Here is a 20,538-nt window from a genome sequence, read left to right as displayed (position 1 = left end):
CTTGACCGTAGTATCCATTATTCTCGCGGGTCACTGCAATGGCGCCGCTGTACCTTTTCCCATCCAGTTTCGAAATGAGGTCAATCAATCGGCATGCATAGGACTGATAGCTCGTCTACGCAGGGGGCCGCCCAGGCAGCGATGGATTATATACTCAGTAGTATGTGACGGTAAGGTACGGTACCTACACTTCTGCACGTCGTGATACCTACCTGTACCTACCTGTAGATTGCGACTTCCACCTTGTTACAATTTCATGTCGCTGTACGAGCAGACCAGCAGCAGTTGTCGACCGATGCGACGAAGGCTTCAATGGCCTGCATCTCGGCACGTCAATTGTCGCGTGGCCCATCCCTTCGGTCCAGTCAGGCTGCTCTGTCGTATAGACGGATAAGACGACAGCAATCGATTCTGAGATGCTGACTGAAAATGCCAAGTCATCGCACAAGTGAGTCACCGCGGCGTTAGCTAGGTATCTGATCCAATTGAGATGCATCATGGCGATGAGTGCGGATGAGAGACGATGAATCATCCTCCAGGTTCTGCGAACGGGTGGCGGGCGGTCGTGGTGAGTACATGGATGGATGACTCCAGCCACGCTAGCAAGCCATTATTACCTCAGCGGGCATCAGCTTCAAAACTTCCGTCAGAGCACCTTCAGCATCAACGCAAGCACATTGAGAGCCCCAATATACCTCCCTAGTTGAAAGCCTCCGTCGCCGCATTGGAAAACACAACCATCACAAGCAACGACACCACAACCGCAATCATGGCAGTCCGTGCCTCATTCGAAAATTCCAACGAGTATGCCTGCCCCGCCATATGAAGTCAGCCTCTGCAGCAAATTCTCGAGCAAGAACTAACACATAACCACCCCAACAGAGTCGGCGTCTTCTCCACGCTCACCAACTCATACGCCCTCGTCGCCGTCGGTGCCTCCGAGAACTTCTACTCCGTCTTCGAAGCCGAGCTGCAAGATGTCATTCCCATCTGCCACTGCACCATTGCCGGCACACGCATCGTCGGACGACTCACCGCGGGCAACAAAAAAGGCCTTCTCGTACCCACATCCACCACCGACCAAGAACTCCAACATCTCCGCAATTCGATTCCCGATGAAGTCAAAATTCAGAGAATAGAAGAGCGACTATCAGCATTGGGCAACGTCATTTGCGCAAACGACCATGTGGCGCTTGTACATCCCGATCTCGAGCGCGAGACGGAGGAAATCATAGCCGATGTGCTCGGCGTGGAAGTGTTCAGACAGACGATTGCGGACAATGTGCTGACGGGCTCATACATGTCTCTGTCGAATCAAGGCGGGATCGTGCATCCCAAGACGTCGATTCAGGATCAGGATGAGCTGTCGAGTCTGCTGCAAGTGCCGCTGGTAGCGGGCAGTGTCAATCGCGGCAGTCCCGTCGTGGGCGCTGGCATGGTGGTCAATGACTGGATGGCCGTGACCGGTCTGGACACGACTGCGACGGAGCTGAGCGTGATTGAGTCCGTGTTCAAATTGGGCGAGGGAATGGGACCCAGCACGATCCAGCAGAACAAGAACTCCATGGTCGAGTCTTTTTACTAGACGTAGTGCAAGGAAGGCACTTTGGATGAGGTTATGGCAACAAGACAGCTTCATGACTTGGATGGTCTTCCATTAATGGTCCCTGTGAGGTTGAGAGGGACCAAAACATGGCATTGAGCGCGGCGTTGGGAGGGTGACGGGATCGCATTCTTTTTGTTTGCAGATCCACCTGTAACATGAGAATACAGATTACGCGAAAACGACCGGAAACGGACACTCTCAGTTCGGTTTTCAGTTTCCAGAAAAAGAAAGTCGTGATGTGAACTATCCATCACAACTCTAGATACGGGAAAATGAAAATGAAATATTCTCAGATTCTCCAATCGAAGCAATACAGGGCAAGCACAAGCTCCTGGTGTATCATGAACCCGTCCCAGTAAAAACGCCATTCGTGTCTCTGTGTGTGTTCGTGCTGGCGATAGTGTGCCATGATGGAGCACTCACACAGATATAAAAGGTATCATCATCACTCGGGTCGTGGGTCAGCAAAAAAGTCTGGGGTCTGAAAAAGCATACAAAGTAGCGCCGCGGATTCCCATCTCCATCCCCATGGCCTACCGGCTAGGCCTCGTCTGGTTCCTTAGCATCCGTGTCGATGTGTACACCAACATTCTCCGCAGCTTTCTTCCATTGCTCACACTCGGCCCAGGCACGCTGACATTCGGCCTTGAGTTTGTCGCAGCTGGAGCTGAGCTCGGCGATGGCTTGCTCGGTCAGTAATTTCTCGAGCGTCCACTTCTCAATGTTCTGCGTCTCGTTTTCTTTTAGTTGTGTTATGAACTGAACTGCGCGAGCGAGAATTGAGCCTTTGTTCTTTTCGCAGCCCGGCACGATCTTGGCAAGCTCGTTGATGCCTTCGTTGATGGTCTCTCGCCTTCTACGCTCGACTGGTGGACGTTAGCTGGTGATCACTGACAGCGGGGCCATATGAAAATACGCACCCTCTTTGTGATTGTCTCGTCGAACTTTGTGCCACTCTTCAGTGCCTACTTGAGGCTTGGGCGTGCCCTGCCCATTGTTTGCGCCCTTTCCAGTCGGGGATCCTGCGCCGTTCGGAGGAGCCATGCCATCGTTGGCACCGCTCTGGTCAAAGTCGCCGAAACTCGGTGTCCTCTGCTGGCCAACCATGTTGCCTTGATCCATGGGATTACTCGTGGGTCTCTCGCCGGACTGCTCATGGTTCATTTGATTCTGGAAGGCCTGCTCCGTCGATTGGGGCACAGTCATGGTGTGGTATTGCGCCATGGCTGCCGCTGCCGTATCGCTCGCGCTCTGTCCGGGCTGTGGTCCCATGTGGTGGTGTGCATGCATATCGCCGTGGTTCTGCTGGTGTTGCATGTCTCCGGAATCTCCAATGTCTGCGTTGTGCGAAGCCAGTGCCTGGAAGGCCATCTCGTTCTGGTGATGGCCCATTCCATCGTCGTCGGGTAAATTGTAATGCGACTCGAACTGATTGGCTTCCATACCGGGACCAATTCGAGCTTGTGGTAGGTCGTTACTGTCGCGCTTTCGCTTGCTCGTGATTGATGCCATTACGATTGTTTCTTGAAACAAGTGAAGCGGGGCGGGGGGTAGGTACTCTAAACGCTGGGGAACGCGAACAAGGTCGGCGTGGTTCGCCGGGAGGTGTCTCGGTCACGACTGCGCGTTTCGCGGGTCGTATCGTGTGTGAAGAAGCTACTACTGCACTTGTGGTGCAAGACATGTCAGCTCGTGATCGAGTCGCGCGTCCATGTGACTCGACGGCAGCAATATGTGCAGTCATGCGCCGCCTCACACGGCGATAAGGACAGTCAAGGCAACCAGCTGCGAGGCTGCTGCAGACGCTGGACGAGCTTCATGCTTCTGTGCCAGCATGCTTCATGCCCACGGCGCTGCAGTCGCCGTCATACGCTTGTATGCGCGACGGTCTCGAGGCATGCCGCGACGGGTGAGTTGAAGTTGGCGTCGCCGTCGACGCGCGCCATCCTCATCACCATCGGCCTTCATCGCAATGCAACAGCATCAGCGGGGAGGCCGTGGTGAGCGCGCGGGTCGCAGTGAGCGGATGGTATCGTCCTGCGATCGGTATTGGAGGCGCCGGTGTGGAGGTTGCGCGTCTTGCTACAGGCGTATGAAAGGGATGTTACTCACAAGTGCTTCTCGTCGGGGCGTGCTATATCTTCTCACGTGTTGCACGTGAGCCTGGAGATGAAGCACAGGCAAGTCGGTCGAAAGAGTCTCGACGGCTAGAAGTTGTGGACAGCTGGGGCAGTGCCTGGGGCAGGGCTGGGATCCTCAAAGCATTAAGTTAGGTAGGGAATTGATTAGAATATTGATTCTGTCCTCGCGAGCGGCGTGAGATGTGCTTGGTGGGAGTGGGGATCTAGTTCAGTTGCGAGCATAAGGTAGGTCAGGTATAAGGAAGATCAGGTACCTATAGTAGGTAGGTAGTTGATACAGATAGTTCTAGTTATCTGTCGCAACGACAACAATATCGATAATGGTGAGCGAGGCGCATGTGATCACGACGAGCTGTTCAAAGCGTGTCTGTGATCCGGCTGCCTCCTCTTGGGATGCCTCCACCTGCATTTGGAGACCACCAATCAGCGGTCGCATCGGCTGTCACATGGTCTCGCCTTGTCCGTCATGGACAGAAGAGGTGGTGTACCTGACAGCTTCCCGTCCCTCCCAGACCATTCTTCTCGACTGCACAATAACACTGTGGTGTGCACTCTCATCTATCTTGCAAGCCGATACGAGTCGCAATCCCATCACGTCGAACTAAACACGTCGCACCGATTACGATCTTCTATATGTGATCTTCAACCCGCTCCACCCTACTCTACCACATTGTTCACTACCCATTCGCCTGAACCTTTCTTTGTATGACCCCAGATACCAGATCTTTGCACCATGCTCGGAAATATCAGGTACGCAGTATGATAGGTCCAAGCATGCGTGCGTGCGTGCGTGAAGGGTGGCGGCGGCAAAGAGACCGCCATGTTGACATGTGGTATGGGGCAATGTTCGCTCTTCATCAACAGAATCCCACGGGAGGGTTATGTATTGTTCGTCTCTCGCTGTCCCTTGTCAGACTTGAGGCAATACAGGTAAGTATAGATGCATAAACGCGAGAAATATGCGATTGATTGCAAGCCTTGGCGGCCGCCGAGTGAGCCAGCATTGGTACGACGTAGACTCTTGAACTAGGTAGGTACCAACCTGTAGTCGTGTAATTAGTTTTGCCGTTGATGGGCAATTTCTTCTCCAATGTCATACTATATTGAACATTTCATGATAATCTCCCATGTCTTGTCAGTCTGCGGTCAGCATCGTGAAGCCTTTAGATGGAAGAAGTACCACAAAAAGAAAAAGAAAAGAGAACTGTTGTGATGACATGAACCAAGCAATCCCTATATCTCTCACAACTTCGCTTGCAATACACTCCCACCATCGAGCACAATCGTCGCACCATTCAAGTGGCTTCCAGCCCGACTGCAAAGGAATACCACAGCGGCAGCAATATCCTCCGGATGGCCCAACCTCTTATTCGGGCTTGACTCCTTCAACTTCTCCACGCCGCCACTCATCTCCATCAGTCCATTGGCCATCTTACTGGGGAAGAAACCCGGTGCGATATTATTCACCAGAATCCCCTGCGGTCCCAGTTCGAGTGCGAGGTTCCTGCCGAGATGGAGTGCTGCGGCTTTCGAAGCACTGTATCCGAATGTTCCCTGCTTTCCCAGTGTTCCAACGCCAATTCCAGCAATGGATGCTGTGACAATGATTCGCGAAGGGTCGGAGATCGATCCGGCTTTGCGGAGAAGGGGTGCGAACTTCTGTGAGCAGACGAATACGCTCTTGACGTTCAGGTCCTGTGGGTTTTGTTAATGGACAATCCTTACCCGTGACCACACGGTCTCATCTTGTTGTGCAGGTATGTATTGTGATGAACTTACCATAACTTTCTGGAAAGCACTCTCCGGGTGTTTATCAAATCTGTCACATAAAGTCAGCTCCACATCCAGCATTGTCGTCGCAACAATCCCCCCAACTCCACAACTCTAGCGTATTCTCCAAACGCATCGTGAAGAGCCAAAGAGCGCGACAATGTCCAAAATACTCACTCTGCCCCCCAAGTAGCACCCGCATTCGCGAACAGGATATCCACTTTATCGGTATGCTTCTCCACCTCCTTCACCAACCTCTCCACCTCTCCTGGCTTCGCAATATCGGCGGGCACGGAAATCGCTTTGCATTGCGTGTTGGGCAGGGCATTCAAAGCGGCACAAGCCTCCTCACAGGCCTGCGCTTTTCGGGACGTGATGAAGATCTTGGAGCAGCCAGCTTGGGCGAGACTGTGTGGAAGGAGAAGAAGAAGAAGAAAGGGTTGATGGTTAGCTTTTTGGTGGTCTCGCTTCTTCTCGTGCTTCTCGTGCTTTTTCATCCTTCTCCTCCTAGTCATGCATGCATTGGTACTACTCACCCAGATGCAGCGTGGAGACCTAGTCCTCGTGATCCACCAGTGATGACTGCGACTTTGCCTTGCAGCGAGAAAATGTTCTTGAAGTCATGGAGCTTGACGTCTGCTTCGGCCGACATGCTGGGTGGGCGGTTGTGTTTTAGATGCTATGGGGTAGATAGAGAAATAGTAGCAGATAGAGGCAGAGAGATAGAGAGAGAAATCGTGAAGCCCGAGAATTGAATCAGACGTTGACCTACATGTACTGTGTGGCTCGTTTCTATGAGCTTTCGTGGAGGGTAGGAGGTATATCGATAGACGAGGTCGTGTCAAGGAAGCCGAGGTTGATTGCGGATAAGTTATGCCTGAGGTTGCTTTACAAAATTGCCGGCCATCGCAATACAACCTGGAAGAAACATGGGTGTACGGGGAAGCACTGTACATGTAGGTATGTATTGAGGAAACGGTGGTGTCATGAACTGTTAGGTATCATTATTACCAAGTGATGTCTTAATATCTACAATTAACACTTGCTGTGGTGGTATCATGTGCCCCGAACGCCCAACGCTACTAGGTATCTAATGCCATGCTGCTTCATCATCTCATGCTGTGATTTTTTGTGATGCTGTGCAGTGCCCTCAAGTCGTCTTGAGCACCTTTGGCTGCGGAGGTGGTGGCAGCTCTGTACCGAAGATTCGGTCCCAGAAGCGACTCGTGACACCGAAACCGTTCTCATAATCCATGAAATGGTGTTGGAGATGGTATTTCTTCAATTCTTGGTAGAAGGACGGCAGTCTAAGACTTGATTAGCAAGAATAACAAAAGGATGGGAGATGTTTTATGCACTCACTTCTTGTGGTGTAGGAAGTAATGGGTGAGATCATAGCAGATGTATCCGAAGATGCCGCCACAATACACCGCCACTGCGGCATACCAGTTGTAGAAGAAGACCGTGTGCGCCAGCTTCCAGAAAGGCGTGGCCAGGACCAAGAAAAGCGTGGGCGGCATGACAAGTCGCAGCCTGTCCATGGGGAGATAGTGGTGAATGCCGTGAAGCAGGAAATGGAGAGTCAAGGCCACCCTGTTATCCGGTAGGTAGTTGTCGATGTGGAACAAGCATCGATGCAGTCCGTACTCCACAATTGTCCAGATGCAAAGGCCAGTGACCCAGTACAGTCCAAGTGCAATAGGGCTCAAGTGCTGGGCGGCCAGCACTGTACCGTACGCTACTGGAGGCACCCAGACCGTAGGTACCACCCACCACGGCGTCTTCGAAAGCGGCTCAAGGAAATTGCCAAACAAGGGCGCGCTATCGCCGCCCTTGTAGTGACGCGGGCGATGGACTTGCTCGAGATAGAAGGCCTTGGTGAATCCGCCATTCCATACTTGCATCAATAGTGGGCGGTTGAGGTCGAGGAACTTGTGCTTCTTGTAGTCTTGCGTGAGGTCGGTTTCTTTGCTCAAGTCCTCCTCTGAGCTCAAGCCTGTTGATTCATATACTGCTTTACCCTCTCCTGCGCCATGAGCTTCCACTTCTTGTCTCGCTGTCACGTCTTCCACGGCTCCGGTGTCCGCCTTGTCAAGCTCGTCCATGCCCGTGACTGTGGGCTCCATCGGCAAGATACTGAAAGGATCCTTGCTCTTCATAGCCGCATCCAATACTTTCTCCGTCGCCACAAAGCCGATCAGGTGATCGTCCATGATTTCCCAGGCAGATTCGCTGTGCGCATGCGATAATTCATCCCCCATAATCTCTTTGACGTCCTTGCCGCCATATTCCAGGATCAAATCACCACCACCAGGGTGATCCTCCAAGAATGGAGTGATATCGTACACTTTGGTGCCGACCGTCACGTAGCATGACTTTTCGGTGTTGTGGGAGGAGACTTCTGATGATGGTAGAGTCGGGAGAGTTCGTCCCGGCATCTTGGAGGCTGCGCGTGCGGGCGTGCGGGCGTGCGTGCGTGCGTGCGTGCGTGTGCGGATCAATGGATAGCAGGGCAAGCAAGAGTTTCAGGAAGCAAAGTTAAGTCGCAAAGTCCAGGTTATAAGGAGTCGAGCGAGGGAAGACGATGAATTCTATATCCCTGTATGCATGTGCCCTGAGATCCGCGTCGGGCCTCGCAACGATTTGCCACCCGCGTCTCCTGTGTGATGCACAGATGCACAGATGCACAGATGCACAGATGGGCTGACGGGTCGCGTTTGATTGGCGCACGCGCGAGTGTCGGTTTCGTAGTGAAATGATGGGAAAGTCTCTGCGCGATTAATTTGATATCGTCCTGAACTCGGAGGTACTACCTTAGGTAAGGTATGCAATAGATCATGCTGTTGTACTGTCGAACTGTCTTATATGTTCCATACCATACCTGGTATGATGGATGAGGCGGAAGTGCGTTGCCCGGCGAGCATCTAGAAATAGTTCTCACTTCTACTGTAAACAACTCGGCGAGCCGGACACTGTCAGCACCCGACGCCAGCGAGCGATGCTTCCGGACAATGGACAATGGAAGGATGCCACTGGATTTCCTCCTTTCTCATCTCCTAGAACTTGCATCCAGGGCAAATGCACTAGTTCTACCTAGTATACAGGCCGATATCACAGAAGAGGTAGGATCATGTGAAGAGGAAGTAAGGTACCAGGTAGGCCCATGAAGTTCAGTCAGCCATTGGAGTGGGTGAAGACACCAACTTGTGATGAATGCTCGTCGACAATTCACCAGGTACGGTAATGTGCACTTGGAAGCAGCTAGAAAAGTAATCCATGTTGTCAAGTCGACAACACGCCGCGTGAAGTCTCCCTTCATCGCCAGCGTCTTTTTCATTCGTTAGGTTAGGGACTTTACCATACAGACCACGCAGAAAGCTGAACACGCGCGACACCGCTCCGTCGCCACTTGCATCTGATGGCAGACCACGACCACTGTCGCTCAGAACGGCCAAAATGCACTGCGACAGAAGCACTACTGGATCTGGGCGAGGCAAAAGACACGCCACTCGTTCGAAGGCATTCTCTGCAGAATGAGACTTCCTCTCCCTCGACGTTGGACAAGACCGCACCGCCGCATTGCAACAACTCTCGCTGTCATGATGGCTCCAATGCGCCACAACTCGGCGTTGCGTGTATACCAGAATGCTCCGCGGGCCAGGCTGAGGCCCTCCATGAGCCAGGCTCACCTGCCTACACAGTTGCCTCCTTCCTCCCTATCAACAAGTCCCCAAGTGGTACACAAACAGCCGCATCAGGTACTTCCCCCGAACCTGGGACTCGTATTTCACCACTCACTTCAGAGACCTTCCGACAACACCATGGACGTCACATATCCGATATCAGCATTGATATGTACGAAGTTGGCGAGCATGAGCTAGAATGTTTGGATGAGGACGAAAGACGTGTTTATCATATTGGCCTCAATGTAAGATGACCACCATGATCGAGAATCGAACCGGCGATGTGAACTAACATATGACAGACTGGTGGCTCTTATTCTGGCAGATTTACAGAGCGACCGCTCAAGGCAGAGCTGGCGGACATGGTTTCGCAAACCTTGGCCGACCTTGCTGAGAAGACGTCTGTGGTATGTGCTTCCGATCATGCTTCTCGCATCCAGCTACTCATCAACATATCTAGGCTTTGCGTTGGCAAGCAGGAGCCGAGACAGAAGATGGCATCAGGCTTTTGCTCTCTGCGGGATCGAAATTGGTTCTATGGCAAATGTCTCCATCCGCAGCATCGGATTCCCGCATCGAATGTCTTTTGCTCGGCTGCCTTGCCCGGACTAAATACATAGCCCCTGGAGCCTTCTATCTGACTTCACAGCCCTCGGCCACCCAGCCATCCCAGGAAGAGGCAGAGGTTTGCATCTGCTTGAACTGTCTGGAGTGGCTTTAGGAAGGCCACTACAGTCTCGAGCAACCTCGACATCCTGGAGAACGACGGCACGCCTCTCAATTCACCGAAACGATCTCCCCTAGCGACATAAAGAGGCACGACGACGATGACCATTCGTCAGCGAATTCAGCGTCAGAAAAAGCAGATGATACAATCATCGAAGGGTCGTTTCACGACCCATTCGGCGTATCTCAGGTCGATGATGCGTCTGATGCTGTGCAGGCAACCCGCGACCTAGAGAGGCACAACGACGATGACCATTCTTCAGCAAATTCACCGTCAGAGAAAGCACATGATACAGTCATTGAAGAGTCGTTTCACGACCCATTCGGCGTATCTCAGGTCGATGGTGCGTCCGATGCCATCCAGGCAACAGCCTATGCTAGCAAGCCTTCAGCAGGCAACCTTGACCGGGAGATTCTTGAAGCAAGCCGCAACAGCAACACCAATCTATACGCCTCTAAATGGGCAGTCTTCGAAGGAGAAAATGATACTGAAGAAGAATCACCAACGCCAGCAGCAGCTTCATCGCAACCTGCTGCACAACCGAGCACACCAGAGCCCACCACAGATCCAGACAAAGGCAGCACGCAGCCAGTTTCAGATCCACCCTCTCCCGCTGCATCCACCGACTCTCACGGCCAATGGCAGCACCCCCCTCGACGAATTCAATACATAGCAGCATTCATCTGCCCCAGCGCAACCCTAACTCCAGAAGTCCGAGCCGCAGTATGGTTGTGGAAAGCCGCCAGCAAAACTCAACTCGATTGGAACCGGCACTTGGAAAAGGCGCGTGGTAACTACGACTTTGACTATGTCTATGAAAAGCAGTCGTCGTTGTCATCGTCGCCATCGTTGGCGTCGCAGAGCCATCCAAAGCAACCGCAACAAACAGTCCATGAATTTGATATTGAAAGCGACGAATATGGCATGGAAGAAATCCAACAGTATGAAGAGCTTGCTGGGTTCCGGAAAACTGATTGCTATGGAAATGTCCTGTCGGAAATGGTACGTCGGGCACATAAAAAATTGCAACAAGAATAACGACGACGACGACGACGACGACAGACAGTCAGTCAGTCTTTGCTGGAAAGAAAGCCTTTGTGAATGTCACAATTGTTGAAGCTTGTATATTGGTTGTCGAAACGGCATGGTGGGTTGGGTGTATACTCTTTTTGGCACCTTGGAGTCACAAAGTCTACTTGAAGGCTCACTTGGCAACAGCCCCGTCGCATTCAGACTGGCATTCTGTCTATACCGTACCTTGTACTGGCAGAAGCCGCGCCAACTATTCATTGTTCGTGAATTGAAAACCACACCCCCCTTGACCAGTGTGAGTAGTAGAGTTGTGAAAAGGTACAGATTCGAATGAGTCGGGTATGAAGGCTTTCGTTTAGTAGCATGGCTAGATCTAGAACCAAAGGCGCTCAATGCTATGCTAGAATCTATAGCCTGCCGCGTGCTCTCCTCCTGTTCAGCGCACTAGGCTTCTCCTGTGCTAAACGTTCTCATTCATGCGGTGGCAGACAAAAGGGTAATGGTGGCGTGCTGGGTATCGATGCGTGCTGGGGCGCGTCTTGCGTGTGTCGTCTCGTGATGTCGTACTTCGGGTATATGCGTAGCAGCACCGCTGCATGGCGTATCAAGCAGCTTCACCGCCTGGCTGCTTGGCACGTCGCAGGCTTGCGGATTTCGCAACTCGACCATCAGTAAGTTCCGTGGCAATCATGGGCATGATTGTACACAGCTCTCGTAGTTTCATGTTAATGTGGCTCAGAGCAGGATGCAACGGAACAGACGCGATGTGGCATACGGGACCCAGCGATCGTAGTTTCGCGACAAGGGTAGCTGACCGCTTCCGTAAGTGCGGACGAGAGGCATTATTCTTCAGAGAGTATAACTGTTGCGCGTGTTCAGGACATTGTCGCATTACGAGCGGCCGCGGCTAGGGCGGTGTTAGTAAGAATATCTGATAGCGATGTAAAGGGCAAGCACGAGCTTTGCCATTACAGGGAGATGTAATCACTCACTCGTTTGTTGCTTAATTTGCTCTCGCGCCCACCGGGCTGTGTCTTGCGTTCGCTGAGAAAAGTCCTTGTTGGCACGAGTCTCGCGGGCCATGGCCGTGAGCCACTCGTGTCGGAAGTATTGGCTGATCTCCCCAGTGGGAAATGCCTCGGAGATATCGCTGCGACGACGGTCAGTCTAGACACTCGTGTGAAAGTTTGCAAGAATAGCTTACCCGATGACACCCATACTAGACCTCAGCAGAGCTTCCGTCCGGTTCGGGTCTTGGTAGACGCTGTGCAGAAGCGAGAATATGGACTCAACATAAGGCAGCAGCAATTGCTGCTTGTTGGATCCGCGCAGTGCCATGACGATACCGCTCCAAGCATCCATAATTCCCTCTCGAAGCGAGACGATGTAGTCGAGCATTTCAAAGCTAGATGCGTTCTCCTGAGTGCTGATACCGGCAGCCTGTTGAAGCACCTGCGCGACCACTGACAGATAGGGCTCAAAGGCGCCACCAATGGACTGCGCAATATCACCAAATGATTGCAGTATCGCAGGCTTGAACTGATTTCCCAGAGTTGTGCTGCGCAGATTGGTGAGAAGACTGTTCATGAACTCATCACAGTAGGGCTGGACCTTCTGCTCCAGAGCGCGGGCAATGTCGGTTACAAGACCAATGGCAATCGAGCAGACCTGCGGCTCCTCTTGATTATCCAACGCCTTGAGCAAGAAAGGCTGAAAGTCCTTCATGTATTTGTCGAAGTCGCCTTCCAGGGCATTCGCCAGTGCACCGATGGTCGCAAACACGGTATCTGGCACGCTGGACTTGGCCGGCAGGGCGTGCAGAAGTTGTAGCGACAGAAGCATGATGCGGTCAGCTTGTGGGGCAATCTCCTTCTCAAGTCGCTGAACGATAGCCATGATGACTGAGGTGAGAGAAGTGCGTAGCTCGTCCAGGGTCAGCCTCTCCTCCACGGATACGACTTGTACCGAGAGGGTGCTTTCCAATCGCTGAAGGATCACATCACTCAAGCTGGCAACCATGTGCACACAGTCGTTGGCGGCATTGGTGACAAAAGCGTTGAGCACCTCGTATGCTGCAGTGCGAAGCATGTTGTCTGGCGTATTCTCGGTGAGCTGAAGCAGATGCTGAACACTCGCCTGGAAATGCTGTGAAAGTGCATTGGATTGGCAGCCAGGCTCGCCCGCAAATCTGTCAGCCAGATTCATCAAGGCCCAGCAGCAGGAGCTGGCCATCTTCGGGTGCGAAGCTAAGCCTTGGAAGAGCGCAGTGATCAGAGGCTGCAGATGCTCCTGGGGGTCAATGCTGTCAGAGACAGCCTCACAGATGCGTCCCAAAGCGAATGCTGCAGAGTCTCGGACCTGGACATGGCTATCGCCCATCATGGAGATGAGGACGGGCAGAGCTTGCTTGACAAGCGGATCCAGGACGGACTCGTCTGGGCCCTCCATCATGGCACCAAAAGCAGACACAGCGGCATCCCGGTAGTGCCAGTCTTCGTTCCGAAGGTTCTTCTCCACGAAAGCAAGGACTTGAGGCACGACTTGACTACCAACGGCCTGAGCCCAAAGCTGCACGCACTGGTAGGCGGCACGCGAGATGTTATACTCATCGTCACCAGCATCCTCGTCCTGCTTAGCCAGCAGCTCGAGAAGGACAGGCACGACTTCTTGAGTAGCGACGCGCGCGAAGTTGAAATATTGTCGCAGCTCGGTGCTGCCCTCTGCCTGTGCCTGAGCATTGTCATCCTCAATACTGATTTCCTCCTCGCAGACTGTACACCAGAACTCCACGGCCAGTTTCGAGACGTCCTCCTCATCGTTCTTCATGCCTTGGATGGTCAGGCCAAACAGTGCTTTCTCCATGTAGAAGCGCATCTTCTCGTAGTACAGGCCCATGATGCGGTTGAGACACCCGTAAGCACCCTGCTGAATGCGTGTATCGTCGGCTTGTGTGGCTTCGCAGATGACCTGCATGATGTAATTGCGCTCGCCTTCGTTTTCAAAGTTGGTTCGCACGAATTCCAGGGAGTCGCCCAGCGCGGTGATGGCTGCATTTCGAATCTCAGCATTGGGCTCTTCTTTGCGTGCGCCTTGAACAACCGCGGTGAGGATAGCGTTGCTATGCTGGGCCAGGCTATCCCTAAGGTCCTGGTCATCGGTCTCGCAGATGAAGCCGATTGTTGTCAGCGAGGACTGCTTGGTGCGATCACTGCCATTGCCCACGTTCTCCACCAGTGTAGCCATTAGTTCCGGCCATTGCTCACGCGGCAGGTCGATGGCAGCAATGGCAGCAATGAATTGCGCAGCCGACTGTCCCGCTCTCGAGTCGTTTGTACCCAATGTTTGCAAAGCGAACTGCTTGACCTGCGTCTTGATCTGAGGGTCTATCTGCTCCAGCCATCGTTGCTGGACCTGACGTAGGCGGGCGTAGTCGCGAGCGGAGAAGGAGTTTTTCAGAGCGAGACCAGCGGCCATGCGCACTGTGGCGTCGGCTTGCTCATTGGCGAGCTCGCGTGCGAGAGTGATGAGGTATCCGGACTATGGTACCACGGCCAGGGGTCAGTGCATGCCGTTTGTATCAACGCGGAAGGGAGGAGGAGGAGGTGGAGGAGGAGAGGGGGTGAGTGGAGCGGGGAGGAGGCAGCGGAGCAACGATGTGTACGTACAAAGTCCTGTTCGGCGGCCTGCGACAGCTGCGTCTCGGCCTGGGTTCGTGTGTTGGAGTCTGCGGACGGGTCAGCATCTTCTGGACCATCATTCTCAGGCGTGGAGGAGGTGTTTGTTTTCTGGCTGCACAGGCACACACATACCTGGCGAGAGGGTGCCGGTGAGCACCTGGTTGACATCCATGATGGGCACTCGAGTGGTGGATGGGGATGCCGTGGTGCGGAGGAGGGTGGTGTGTGTGCGAGCTTCGTCGCTCTGGATTACATGAAAAAGAGAGTGTGGTGAGTGGTGTGTGGTTGATGTAGTTTCGGTTTTGACAGGAAGTTGGTGGGCGCGAAAGTCCTGACGCAGGGACCAGCGTGGATGTCGCTGCACTCTCAGCTGGGAACTACTTGGAAGAGAGCGATGTGGGGTGATTCCGCGTCGAGCAAGTGATTTGAATGTGCAGCAGCAGCAGCAGGAGAAGCGTGATGGAAGTGAAGTGAAGTAGAACTGCCACCTTTCGCACTGATTACTGAACTTCGACGTGCTTGTTATATTATGACTACGTGCTTCTGTTTGTTGCCGTCCACAACAGAGCCCCACCTATTATAGAACTAGTCTACGGGCACCCCCTGACCGGGAGCCGCGAGGAAAGAATAAACCAACCAACCTACGGTACCTACATGATCTACCTCCTTAAGGCACCTACCTAACATGTACATACCTACACAGGCTACCTTACACTCCACCATGTCGCCGGGTATCATAAAATCAAAAGTCGCCATAGTATACCATGTCGTAGCATACAGGGCAGTGTACAGAATGCCGAGCACATGAGTAGTACGCATCGAATGCGCATACTTCATCTCTTCTTGCTACCTGCAAGTCCTAGTACTCCTCTTCCACGTCCATCGGTACGAGGAAAGGCGCTTCCTCGAAATCGTCATCGCCGACAATGTGCAAATGGTCGCTGCCAGGCTTGCGCGTGGAAGAGGACTTGATCCGGGCTGTTGGTCGCATCGCATCCAGCTCCTCGCTGATCGCATCCCCCTCGTGGAAGAAGGAGTCCATGTCGTCCTCAGCCTCATCCTCGTAGCCTCGTTTCTTGTTGCTCGCAGACTGTGAAGACGAGCCATAGAAGGCATGTTGTGTGGACGTCGTGCTCTGCGACATATATAGCTCTGGCATATCTTCGTCGTAGTCGTGCTGCATTGCCGCCGGTGCTGATGAGGCGGGTACTTCTATGCCACCTGTCTTGTGCAGTCCACAGAACGGCACGAGTTCTCTCGAGCTCATCGTAGAGCTCATCGTCCTCGCGCTGGGTTGTATCGTCGTGGCTGAGACTGCTTGTGCCCGAGAGGGAGCAGAGCTGGGGAATGGAAAGGCGGGCGACCCGAGTGTCTTGTGTGTTTTGTAGCCCTCCGGAACTGACTTTCTAACACGCATACCCACGTTGAGCAGAGAAGACTGCGTCTCGTGGTCAAGTGAAGGTGACGGCGTATTCGTCGTTCGGGAGAAGAAAGAGGTGAGTGTGGTCTGGTTGGAGGGCTGGTATTGCCGTTTTGCTCTGTGCTCGGATGGCATGATGGGCAAAGTGGTAGTGACTGCGACTGTAGGCGACGAGTATTGGAGAGCCTACAGAAGTGCGGTATGTCTGCTGTGTACTCCCGTCCGTCGTACCATGCATGTATGCCCGGTAGAGGAATAGCGGGAAGAAGTAAGTTGGGCGCTGACACGACGCGAACGTGCCAAAGACGATTGGTCGCCGACCAGGTAGGCTTCCACTTCCACATCTGCCACAGACCTCACTCTTTCCTCACATCTTCCGAGTACTGACTCCATTGTCTCGCTCCCTCAGACATCTGCGTTTCCGTTCGCTGCAATGAGTGTCCTGATATTATAGACACTCTCAGTACACTGTTCTCTCTCCCACCAAGCCCTTTCGGCGGTAGCAATACGGAAATCGGATCAGAAAAAGGACAGGAGAGAGGAGAGGAGAGGAGAGGAGAGGGGAGAAGGGAGACGGTGAAGGGCACCACCCAAGTCCAACAAGAAAAGTGACAAGAAGACGGAGGATACATGGAGGAGCAATGGTTCGCGTGTTCTGGTACTCTGAGTTACACCATGTTGGCTTGGTGGCAGTAACCTCAACACAAGACCATATAGAGATGAGAGGGCGCTTGCTGTGATACAGCGCGCACTGTGATACCATGTGAGTAACACTCATTGAGCCCTCATTGAATGCCTACAGCAGCCTATTACAAACGCAGCTGTCTTGCATCGAGTTGATACTCGCACAAATGGAATCCTTTCGTCCACACATTGCACGTCCACATCCATCGCACTACAACCAACGACCCCCATCCAAGCTCTGTCAAGCTCTCTTTACTTGCCCTCCACGAGTCGCCAGCAATACGAACTGCCTCACATACGAACAATCGGCGCCTGCTTTGGGGGGATTATAGGCAGAGTCACCTCTTCCCCCTCCATGTAAGCCTGTCGTTTGCGCGGCGGTTCGGCGTTGTCCCTGGATGGAACCGCAAGAGCAGAACCCGCTTCTTCAGGCTCGACTTCTGCGGCACCGCGCTTTCTTATTCTTGGAGGTGCGAGAGGCACTTCCAAGGCCTTTGTGAGCAACGCTCTCCAATCCCGCAACTGAAGACTGCCACATTCGTTCATTTCTTGCTCGATGCTGGCGAAAAAAGCTGTGACGGTGTCTTCCTGCTCCTGACCCTGTGCTCGATCAAGGGCCGTTTGTTTCCGCGCCATGAGCTTCGAGTGGAATTGCAGCAAAAGTTCACTGCGCTTGAAGTGCTCTGCCATTTTCCTCCTCTGGTCACGGATCCCAGCTTCAACCTTTCCATGAGCTTCGCAGAAAAGGCACAAGAACTCGGACGTTGAGTTTTTGGCGTCGAACTCGAATAACAAATCTCGACTTGGCAGTTCGTACTGGGCTGCGTCATGTGCGCCCTTGCCGATGCAGCCAGGGTGGAACGGCTCGTCGCACCTGTTGCATTCGACCATCCACTGGCAATCGGAAGATCTGCACACGCAGTGCAACTCATCCTCCTCTTCAGCGTGGTCTTCCTCTGCCGCTTCAACTTCAGCGTTGTCTTGATCACCGACAGGAACGGCGTCCCAATCCTTCGAAGGTCCCTCTGGTTCTGTGAAGGCCGGGCCTGGTACTGGCCTCGATTGTTTCACCCTCCTTTCGTAGCATGCCACGCTTAACTTCTTCTTCATCTGTGTTGGGCCCATCCGGGCTATCTCCAATTCGCTAAAAACCACAGCTGGCCTCACTCTCCCAAGATCTTGCTCAGTGGCATTAGGTCTCATCAGGTTCGAACGAGTCTCTGGTCGGTCGCCTCGCGGCCCGGAAATTTGTCCGCGTTTCGGAGACGGCGAGCGGCTAGTCTTGCGGCCAAAAGAACGAGCAGCCCTAGTTCTGGCAGAGTGATGATTTTGGCGCCCCTTTTCCTCGTCCCAGGCCTTGTCTGCCTCGGAGTCGCGTCCTCGCACATGGGCAAGCACACATACTCTGCCGTATTTTCGCCGCCTGGTCTTCTGGTCAAATGATGGCAGGACGTTTGCTCTTCGTTTACATTGTGGATCGGGACCTGGTACTGTCAGTGCATACTCGAAGATGTCATGGTTGGAAAACTTTACACTCAAATCTCATGTTGTCTGGCTTCTGGTCTGATCCAGTGGGTCGACTCGGAGGATGGCAATTTGCCCCGCATCTCTCGACGGCAACCGTCGCAATGTCGTGCCCGCATATGAGACGATGAAATTGAGGTCGGCTCAGGTATGGTTCCTCGAAGCACATGGAATTGTGGGGTCCTCCATCTGGTGCCTTGGCGCGGTTCGATGATGGAGGTGGAGGTGGATGTGCCTGTCGGCCTTTCGAAGCACTTGGCTCACCGTTGTCTGACACAGTGAGGTGTCGTCCGGTTTGCAGCCCCTGGTGGACGCGCAGCGTTGGCGCGGTGGGAAGCGCAGCGGCATCTGGCATCAGGAAGTCATCATCCTGCGGTTCGTCTTTGATGATCACCATTGTGTCGTAGTGAGGCACCTGCGAAGAGGCCATTGATGATAGGATGGATGTGCTAGTGAAGGAATACTCGAGTTGCACTGAAGGAATGAAAAGACGGCGAGTGTCGAGTGGTGACGCACAAACTCGAAATTCGAAGTTGTTGTTTTCAAGTTCGAAACTTGTTTATGTTTATATCCCGCTGATTTGGTACACAGGCGGCCTGACCTGCACGAGGCTCGGCCCACTGCCGGGTGACCAGGCAGCGAAGTGAGAATGACATGCAACTTCACTTCAGTTTGCCTCACTTCGTAGCTGCCAACGCAGCTGCCATGCAAGATGTAAAATGCATGGCACTTGCTGATTCGCGCAGGTGCATTGCAGCTGCCGATATGAGCTCCGTCGTCGCTGTTATAAGTAAGGTACCTTAGTCTTCATTCGATATATGAGGCGATAGGTACGCCACGATCATGCCTGGCGGCATATGTCAGTCTATACACGAATTGTTCTCGCCATTCATGGATTGAGAGATTCTGTGCGGCACATGGAGGCTTATGATGTGATTTGGTCCTTGTTTCAACCAATGTCTTAGCAACTGAATTGCTTCATCGTGGCAAACCAGACCGTGCCCTCTGCCGCCCTGTTTGTCTAAGACACGCTTTGTACGGGGTTGTGTGTGTTTCCAGCCCTCATCCCGTCACCACGCAATCCCAACACTGACGTGGAGTTGACACGCATATCAGGGCTCGATACAAAGAAGCAGAAAAACCATGGCGACCATCAAGTCGAGCATACCAAGGCCGGACCCGAAAGCACGATCGCCAGTGCCGTACGCACGTCGCCGACGTAACAGCGCGCCCTCGACACCGGCGACTCCGCATTCCTATCTCCCAGTACCTTCGGCCACAGCATCTTGTACAGCTTCGAGATCACCACGAGACAGCGGGATTGCGTTCGTGTTGAACCGCCCTCAGACGCCGCCGTCGGCTCTGCCAATCAGGCTAGAAGCACGAACATCACGGCTGGCATGTGTAAGCAGAGTCCTCCTTACGCCATCATCTGTCGCATCTCAGACGAGCCACGCGGAGAAGGAATTGTCGCCATCCGCCAGAAAGCTACAAACCCTCACTCCTCGCAGCTCTCCGTACATGAGCCCGCACATATCAGACCCATGTACAACCGGCTCTCTCGTTCATCATCTACATCCTTGTGGACACAAAGTGATCACCAGATCGCCCGTCCCATGCGCCAGCAATTGCCTACGAGAATACAATGAGAAGACGTTGCGTTGGGCCAATGCTGTCATTACGAAGGAAGGATTCGTATGCGCCGCGTGCGTGCAAACTCATATCCAAGAGCATCGAAGTGCACAGCTACGAGACCTGAAAGACCGCTTTGCACGGACCGAAGCAAGAATGGGGCCTTTGGACCGCGAATGGCTGAAGCAGCAGATTGCATATGGCCGACGAGTGCTGGAAAACGACATCGAAAAGGAAGTAAAAGAGTTTGGGAAGCTAGGTAGACCGTGTTCCATGATACCAGGCGAGCCGCTTATTGTGACAGAGAAGGACCCGATCAGAAAGCTCAATACCGTGACGAGGCCTCGGTCTTCTCGTCCGTCACCAAAAGGTGATCGCGTACCTGGCACCGCGGTCCCCAAGTCGCTGCTGTATATGCCTAGGACTAGGAGTGGTGCTGCTCTACATGGAGGACGTCCGGGCTGAAAGATGCGTTCAAGGCAGTCAGAATATAGAGCAGCGAGGGATGAGGAAAGTGAGCAGGAGGGTATGGAGACACCTTTTGGAGACGACTGCTTGAACACTGGTGTACAGTGGGGTGTACTGTGCTGTATGGCATGAATATGATCGATAATCCATGTGCGACTTGAATAGGGGAGCCTG

The 20,538-nt window shown here is 53.2% G+C and overlaps 10 protein-coding genes across 10 annotated transcripts; 3 read left to right on the top strand and 7 right to left on the bottom strand.

Moving 5' to 3' along the window:
* Positions 1-597: 597 nt before the first annotated feature.
* SEPMUDRAFT_147069 (uncharacterized protein) lies at positions 598-3,690 on the bottom strand. The gene is made up of 3 exons (XM_016904065.1): positions 2,527-3,690; positions 883-2,472; positions 598-804 (listed from the first exon to the last, which is right to left on the bottom strand). Exons 1-2 carry the CDS (start codon positions 3,116-3,118, stop codon positions 2,147-2,149), a joined length of 918 nt encoding a protein of 305 aa, XP_016763226.1. The 5' UTR covers positions 3,119-3,690; the 3' UTR covers positions 598-804; positions 883-2,146.
* SEPMUDRAFT_130859 (translation initiation factor 6) lies at positions 598-3,690 on the top strand. Its single transcript, XM_016902383.1, has 3 exons — positions 598-804; positions 883-2,472; positions 2,527-3,690. The coding sequence occupies exons 1-2, from the start codon at positions 770-772 to the stop codon at positions 1,583-1,585; spliced, it is 738 nt and encodes a 245-aa protein (XP_016763225.1). The 5' UTR covers positions 598-769; the 3' UTR covers positions 1,586-2,472; positions 2,527-3,690.
* Positions 3,691-4,802: 1,112 nt separating this feature from the next.
* Positions 4,803-6,295, bottom strand: SEPMUDRAFT_147068 (oxidoreductase). Its single transcript, XM_016904064.1, has 4 exons — positions 6,054-6,295; positions 5,695-5,925; positions 5,527-5,566; positions 4,803-5,442 (listed from the first exon to the last, which is right to left on the bottom strand). Exons 1-4 carry the CDS (start codon positions 6,167-6,169, stop codon positions 4,990-4,992), a joined length of 840 nt encoding a protein of 279 aa, XP_016763224.1. The 5' UTR covers positions 6,170-6,295; the 3' UTR covers positions 4,803-4,989.
* A 212-nt stretch (positions 6,296-6,507) lies between these two features.
* Positions 6,508-8,060, bottom strand: SEPMUDRAFT_79408 (FA_hydroxylase-domain-containing protein). Its single transcript, XM_016910220.1, has 2 exons — positions 6,880-8,060; positions 6,508-6,824 (listed from the first exon to the last, which is right to left on the bottom strand). Exons 1-2 carry the CDS (start codon positions 7,953-7,955, stop codon positions 6,668-6,670), a joined length of 1,233 nt encoding a protein of 410 aa, XP_016763223.1. The 5' UTR covers positions 7,956-8,060; the 3' UTR covers positions 6,508-6,667.
* An 875-nt stretch (positions 8,061-8,935) lies between these two features.
* On the top strand, positions 8,936-10,965 carry SEPMUDRAFT_105406 (uncharacterized protein; the record flags this gene model as incomplete). Its single annotated transcript, XM_016900575.1, has 4 exons — positions 8,936-9,445; positions 9,503-9,607; positions 9,661-9,885; positions 9,922-10,965. The coding sequence occupies 4 exons, from the start codon at positions 8,936-8,938 to the stop codon at positions 10,963-10,965; spliced, it is 1,884 nt and encodes a 627-aa protein (XP_016763222.1).
* A 328-nt stretch (positions 10,966-11,293) lies between these two features.
* SEPMUDRAFT_147066 (importin subunit beta-1) lies at positions 11,294-15,035 on the bottom strand. The gene is made up of 5 exons (XM_016904063.1): positions 14,769-15,035; positions 14,625-14,683; positions 12,164-14,496; positions 11,952-12,109; positions 11,294-11,866 (listed from the first exon to the last, which is right to left on the bottom strand). The coding sequence occupies exons 1-5, from the start codon at positions 14,806-14,808 to the stop codon at positions 11,835-11,837; spliced, it is 2,622 nt and encodes an 873-aa protein (XP_016763221.1). The 5' UTR covers positions 14,809-15,035; the 3' UTR covers positions 11,294-11,834.
* Positions 15,036-15,175: 140 nt separating this feature from the next.
* Positions 15,176-16,266, bottom strand: SEPMUDRAFT_147065 (uncharacterized protein). Its single transcript, XM_016904062.1, has one exon. It carries the CDS (start codon positions 16,189-16,191, stop codon positions 15,496-15,498), a length of 696 nt encoding a protein of 231 aa, XP_016763220.1. The 5' UTR covers positions 16,192-16,266; the 3' UTR covers positions 15,176-15,495.
* Positions 16,267-16,468: 202 nt separating this feature from the next.
* SEPMUDRAFT_147064 (uncharacterized protein) lies at positions 16,469-17,015 on the bottom strand. Its single transcript, XM_016904061.1, has one exon. The coding sequence runs from the start codon at positions 16,832-16,834 to the stop codon at positions 16,517-16,519; it is 318 nt and encodes a 105-aa protein (XP_016763219.1). The 5' UTR covers positions 16,835-17,015; the 3' UTR covers positions 16,469-16,516.
* A 16-nt stretch (positions 17,016-17,031) lies between these two features.
* On the bottom strand, positions 17,032-19,066 carry SEPMUDRAFT_154002 (uncharacterized protein; the record flags this gene model as incomplete). Its single annotated transcript, XM_016907538.1, has 2 exons — positions 18,274-19,066; positions 17,032-18,224 (listed from the first exon to the last, which is right to left on the bottom strand). Exons 1-2 carry the CDS (start codon positions 18,692-18,694, stop codon positions 17,032-17,034), a joined length of 1,614 nt encoding a protein of 537 aa, XP_016763218.1. The 5' UTR covers positions 18,695-19,066.
* A 341-nt stretch (positions 19,067-19,407) lies between these two features.
* SEPMUDRAFT_130852 (uncharacterized protein) lies at positions 19,408-20,529 on the top strand (the record flags this gene model as incomplete). The annotated part of the gene is made up of 1 exon (XM_016902382.1): positions 19,408-20,529. The coding sequence occupies one exon, from the start codon at positions 19,408-19,410 to the stop codon at positions 20,359-20,361; it is 954 nt and encodes a 317-aa protein (XP_016763217.1). The 3' UTR covers positions 20,362-20,529.
* Positions 20,530-20,538: the final 9 nt, after the last annotated feature.

This window comes from Sphaerulina musiva (genome assembly GCF_000320565.1).
Source record: "Sphaerulina musiva SO2202 unplaced genomic scaffold SEPMUscaffold_2, whole genome shotgun sequence".
Taxonomy (NCBI): domain Eukaryota; kingdom Fungi; phylum Ascomycota; class Dothideomycetes; order Mycosphaerellales; family Mycosphaerellaceae; genus Sphaerulina; species Sphaerulina musiva.
This window is presented reverse-complemented; position numbering and strand designations above follow the sequence as displayed.

Excerpts from the sequence above, each read along its gene's own strand:
- SEPMUDRAFT_130859 (XM_016902383.1), top strand. The coding sequence starts at position 770 with ATGGCAGTCCGTGCCTCATTCGAAAATTCCAACGA. Across the intron at positions 805-882 it reads TCATTCGAAAATTCCAACGA|AGTCGGCGTCTTCTCCACGC; the intron begins GTATGCCTGCCC and ends CCACCCCAACAG.
- SEPMUDRAFT_147069 (XM_016904065.1), bottom strand. The coding sequence starts at position 3,118 with ATGGCATCAATCACGAGCAAGCGAAAGCGCGACAGTAACGACCTACCA. Across the intron at positions 2,473-2,526 it reads ACGAGACAATCACAAAGAGG|TCGAGCGTAGAAGGCGAGAG; the intron begins GTGCGTATTTTC and ends AACGTCCACCAG.
- SEPMUDRAFT_147068 (XM_016904064.1), bottom strand. The coding sequence starts at position 6,169 with ATGTCGGCCGAAGCAGACGTCAAGCTCCATGACTTCAAGAACATTTTC. Across the intron at positions 5,926-6,053 it reads GGTCTCCACGCTGCATCTGG|TCTCGCCCAAGCTGGCTGCT; the intron begins GTGAGTAGTACC and ends CCTTCCACACAG. Across the intron at positions 5,567-5,694 it reads GGTGCTACTTGGGGGGCAGA|ATTTGATAAACACCCGGAGA; the intron begins GTGAGTATTTTG and ends TTTATGTGACAG.
- SEPMUDRAFT_79408 (XM_016910220.1), bottom strand. The coding sequence starts at position 7,955 with ATGCCGGGACGAACTCTCCCGACTCTACCATCATCAGAAGTCTCCTCC. Across the intron at positions 6,825-6,879 it reads TACTTCCTACACCACAAGAA|ACTGCCGTCCTTCTACCAAG; the intron begins GTGAGTGCATAA and ends ATCAAGTCTTAG.
- SEPMUDRAFT_147066 (XM_016904063.1), bottom strand. The coding sequence starts at position 14,808 with ATGGATGTCAACCAGGTGCTCACCGGCACCCTCTCGCCAG. Across the intron at positions 12,110-12,163 it reads TCTAGTATGGGTGTCATCGG|CGATATCTCCGAGGCATTTC; the intron begins GTAAGCTATTCT and ends CCGTCGTCGCAG. Across the intron at positions 11,867-11,951 it reads GCAAATTAAGCAACAAACGA|CCGCGGCCGCTCGTAATGCG; the intron begins GTGAGTGATTAC and ends ACACCGCCCTAG.
- SEPMUDRAFT_147065 (XM_016904062.1), bottom strand. The coding sequence starts at position 16,191 with ATGCCATCCGAGCACAGAGCAAAACGGCAATACCAGCCCTCCAACCAG.
- SEPMUDRAFT_147064 (XM_016904061.1), bottom strand. The coding sequence starts at position 16,834 with ATGAGTGTTACTCACATGGTATCACAGTGCGCGCTGTATCACAGCAAG.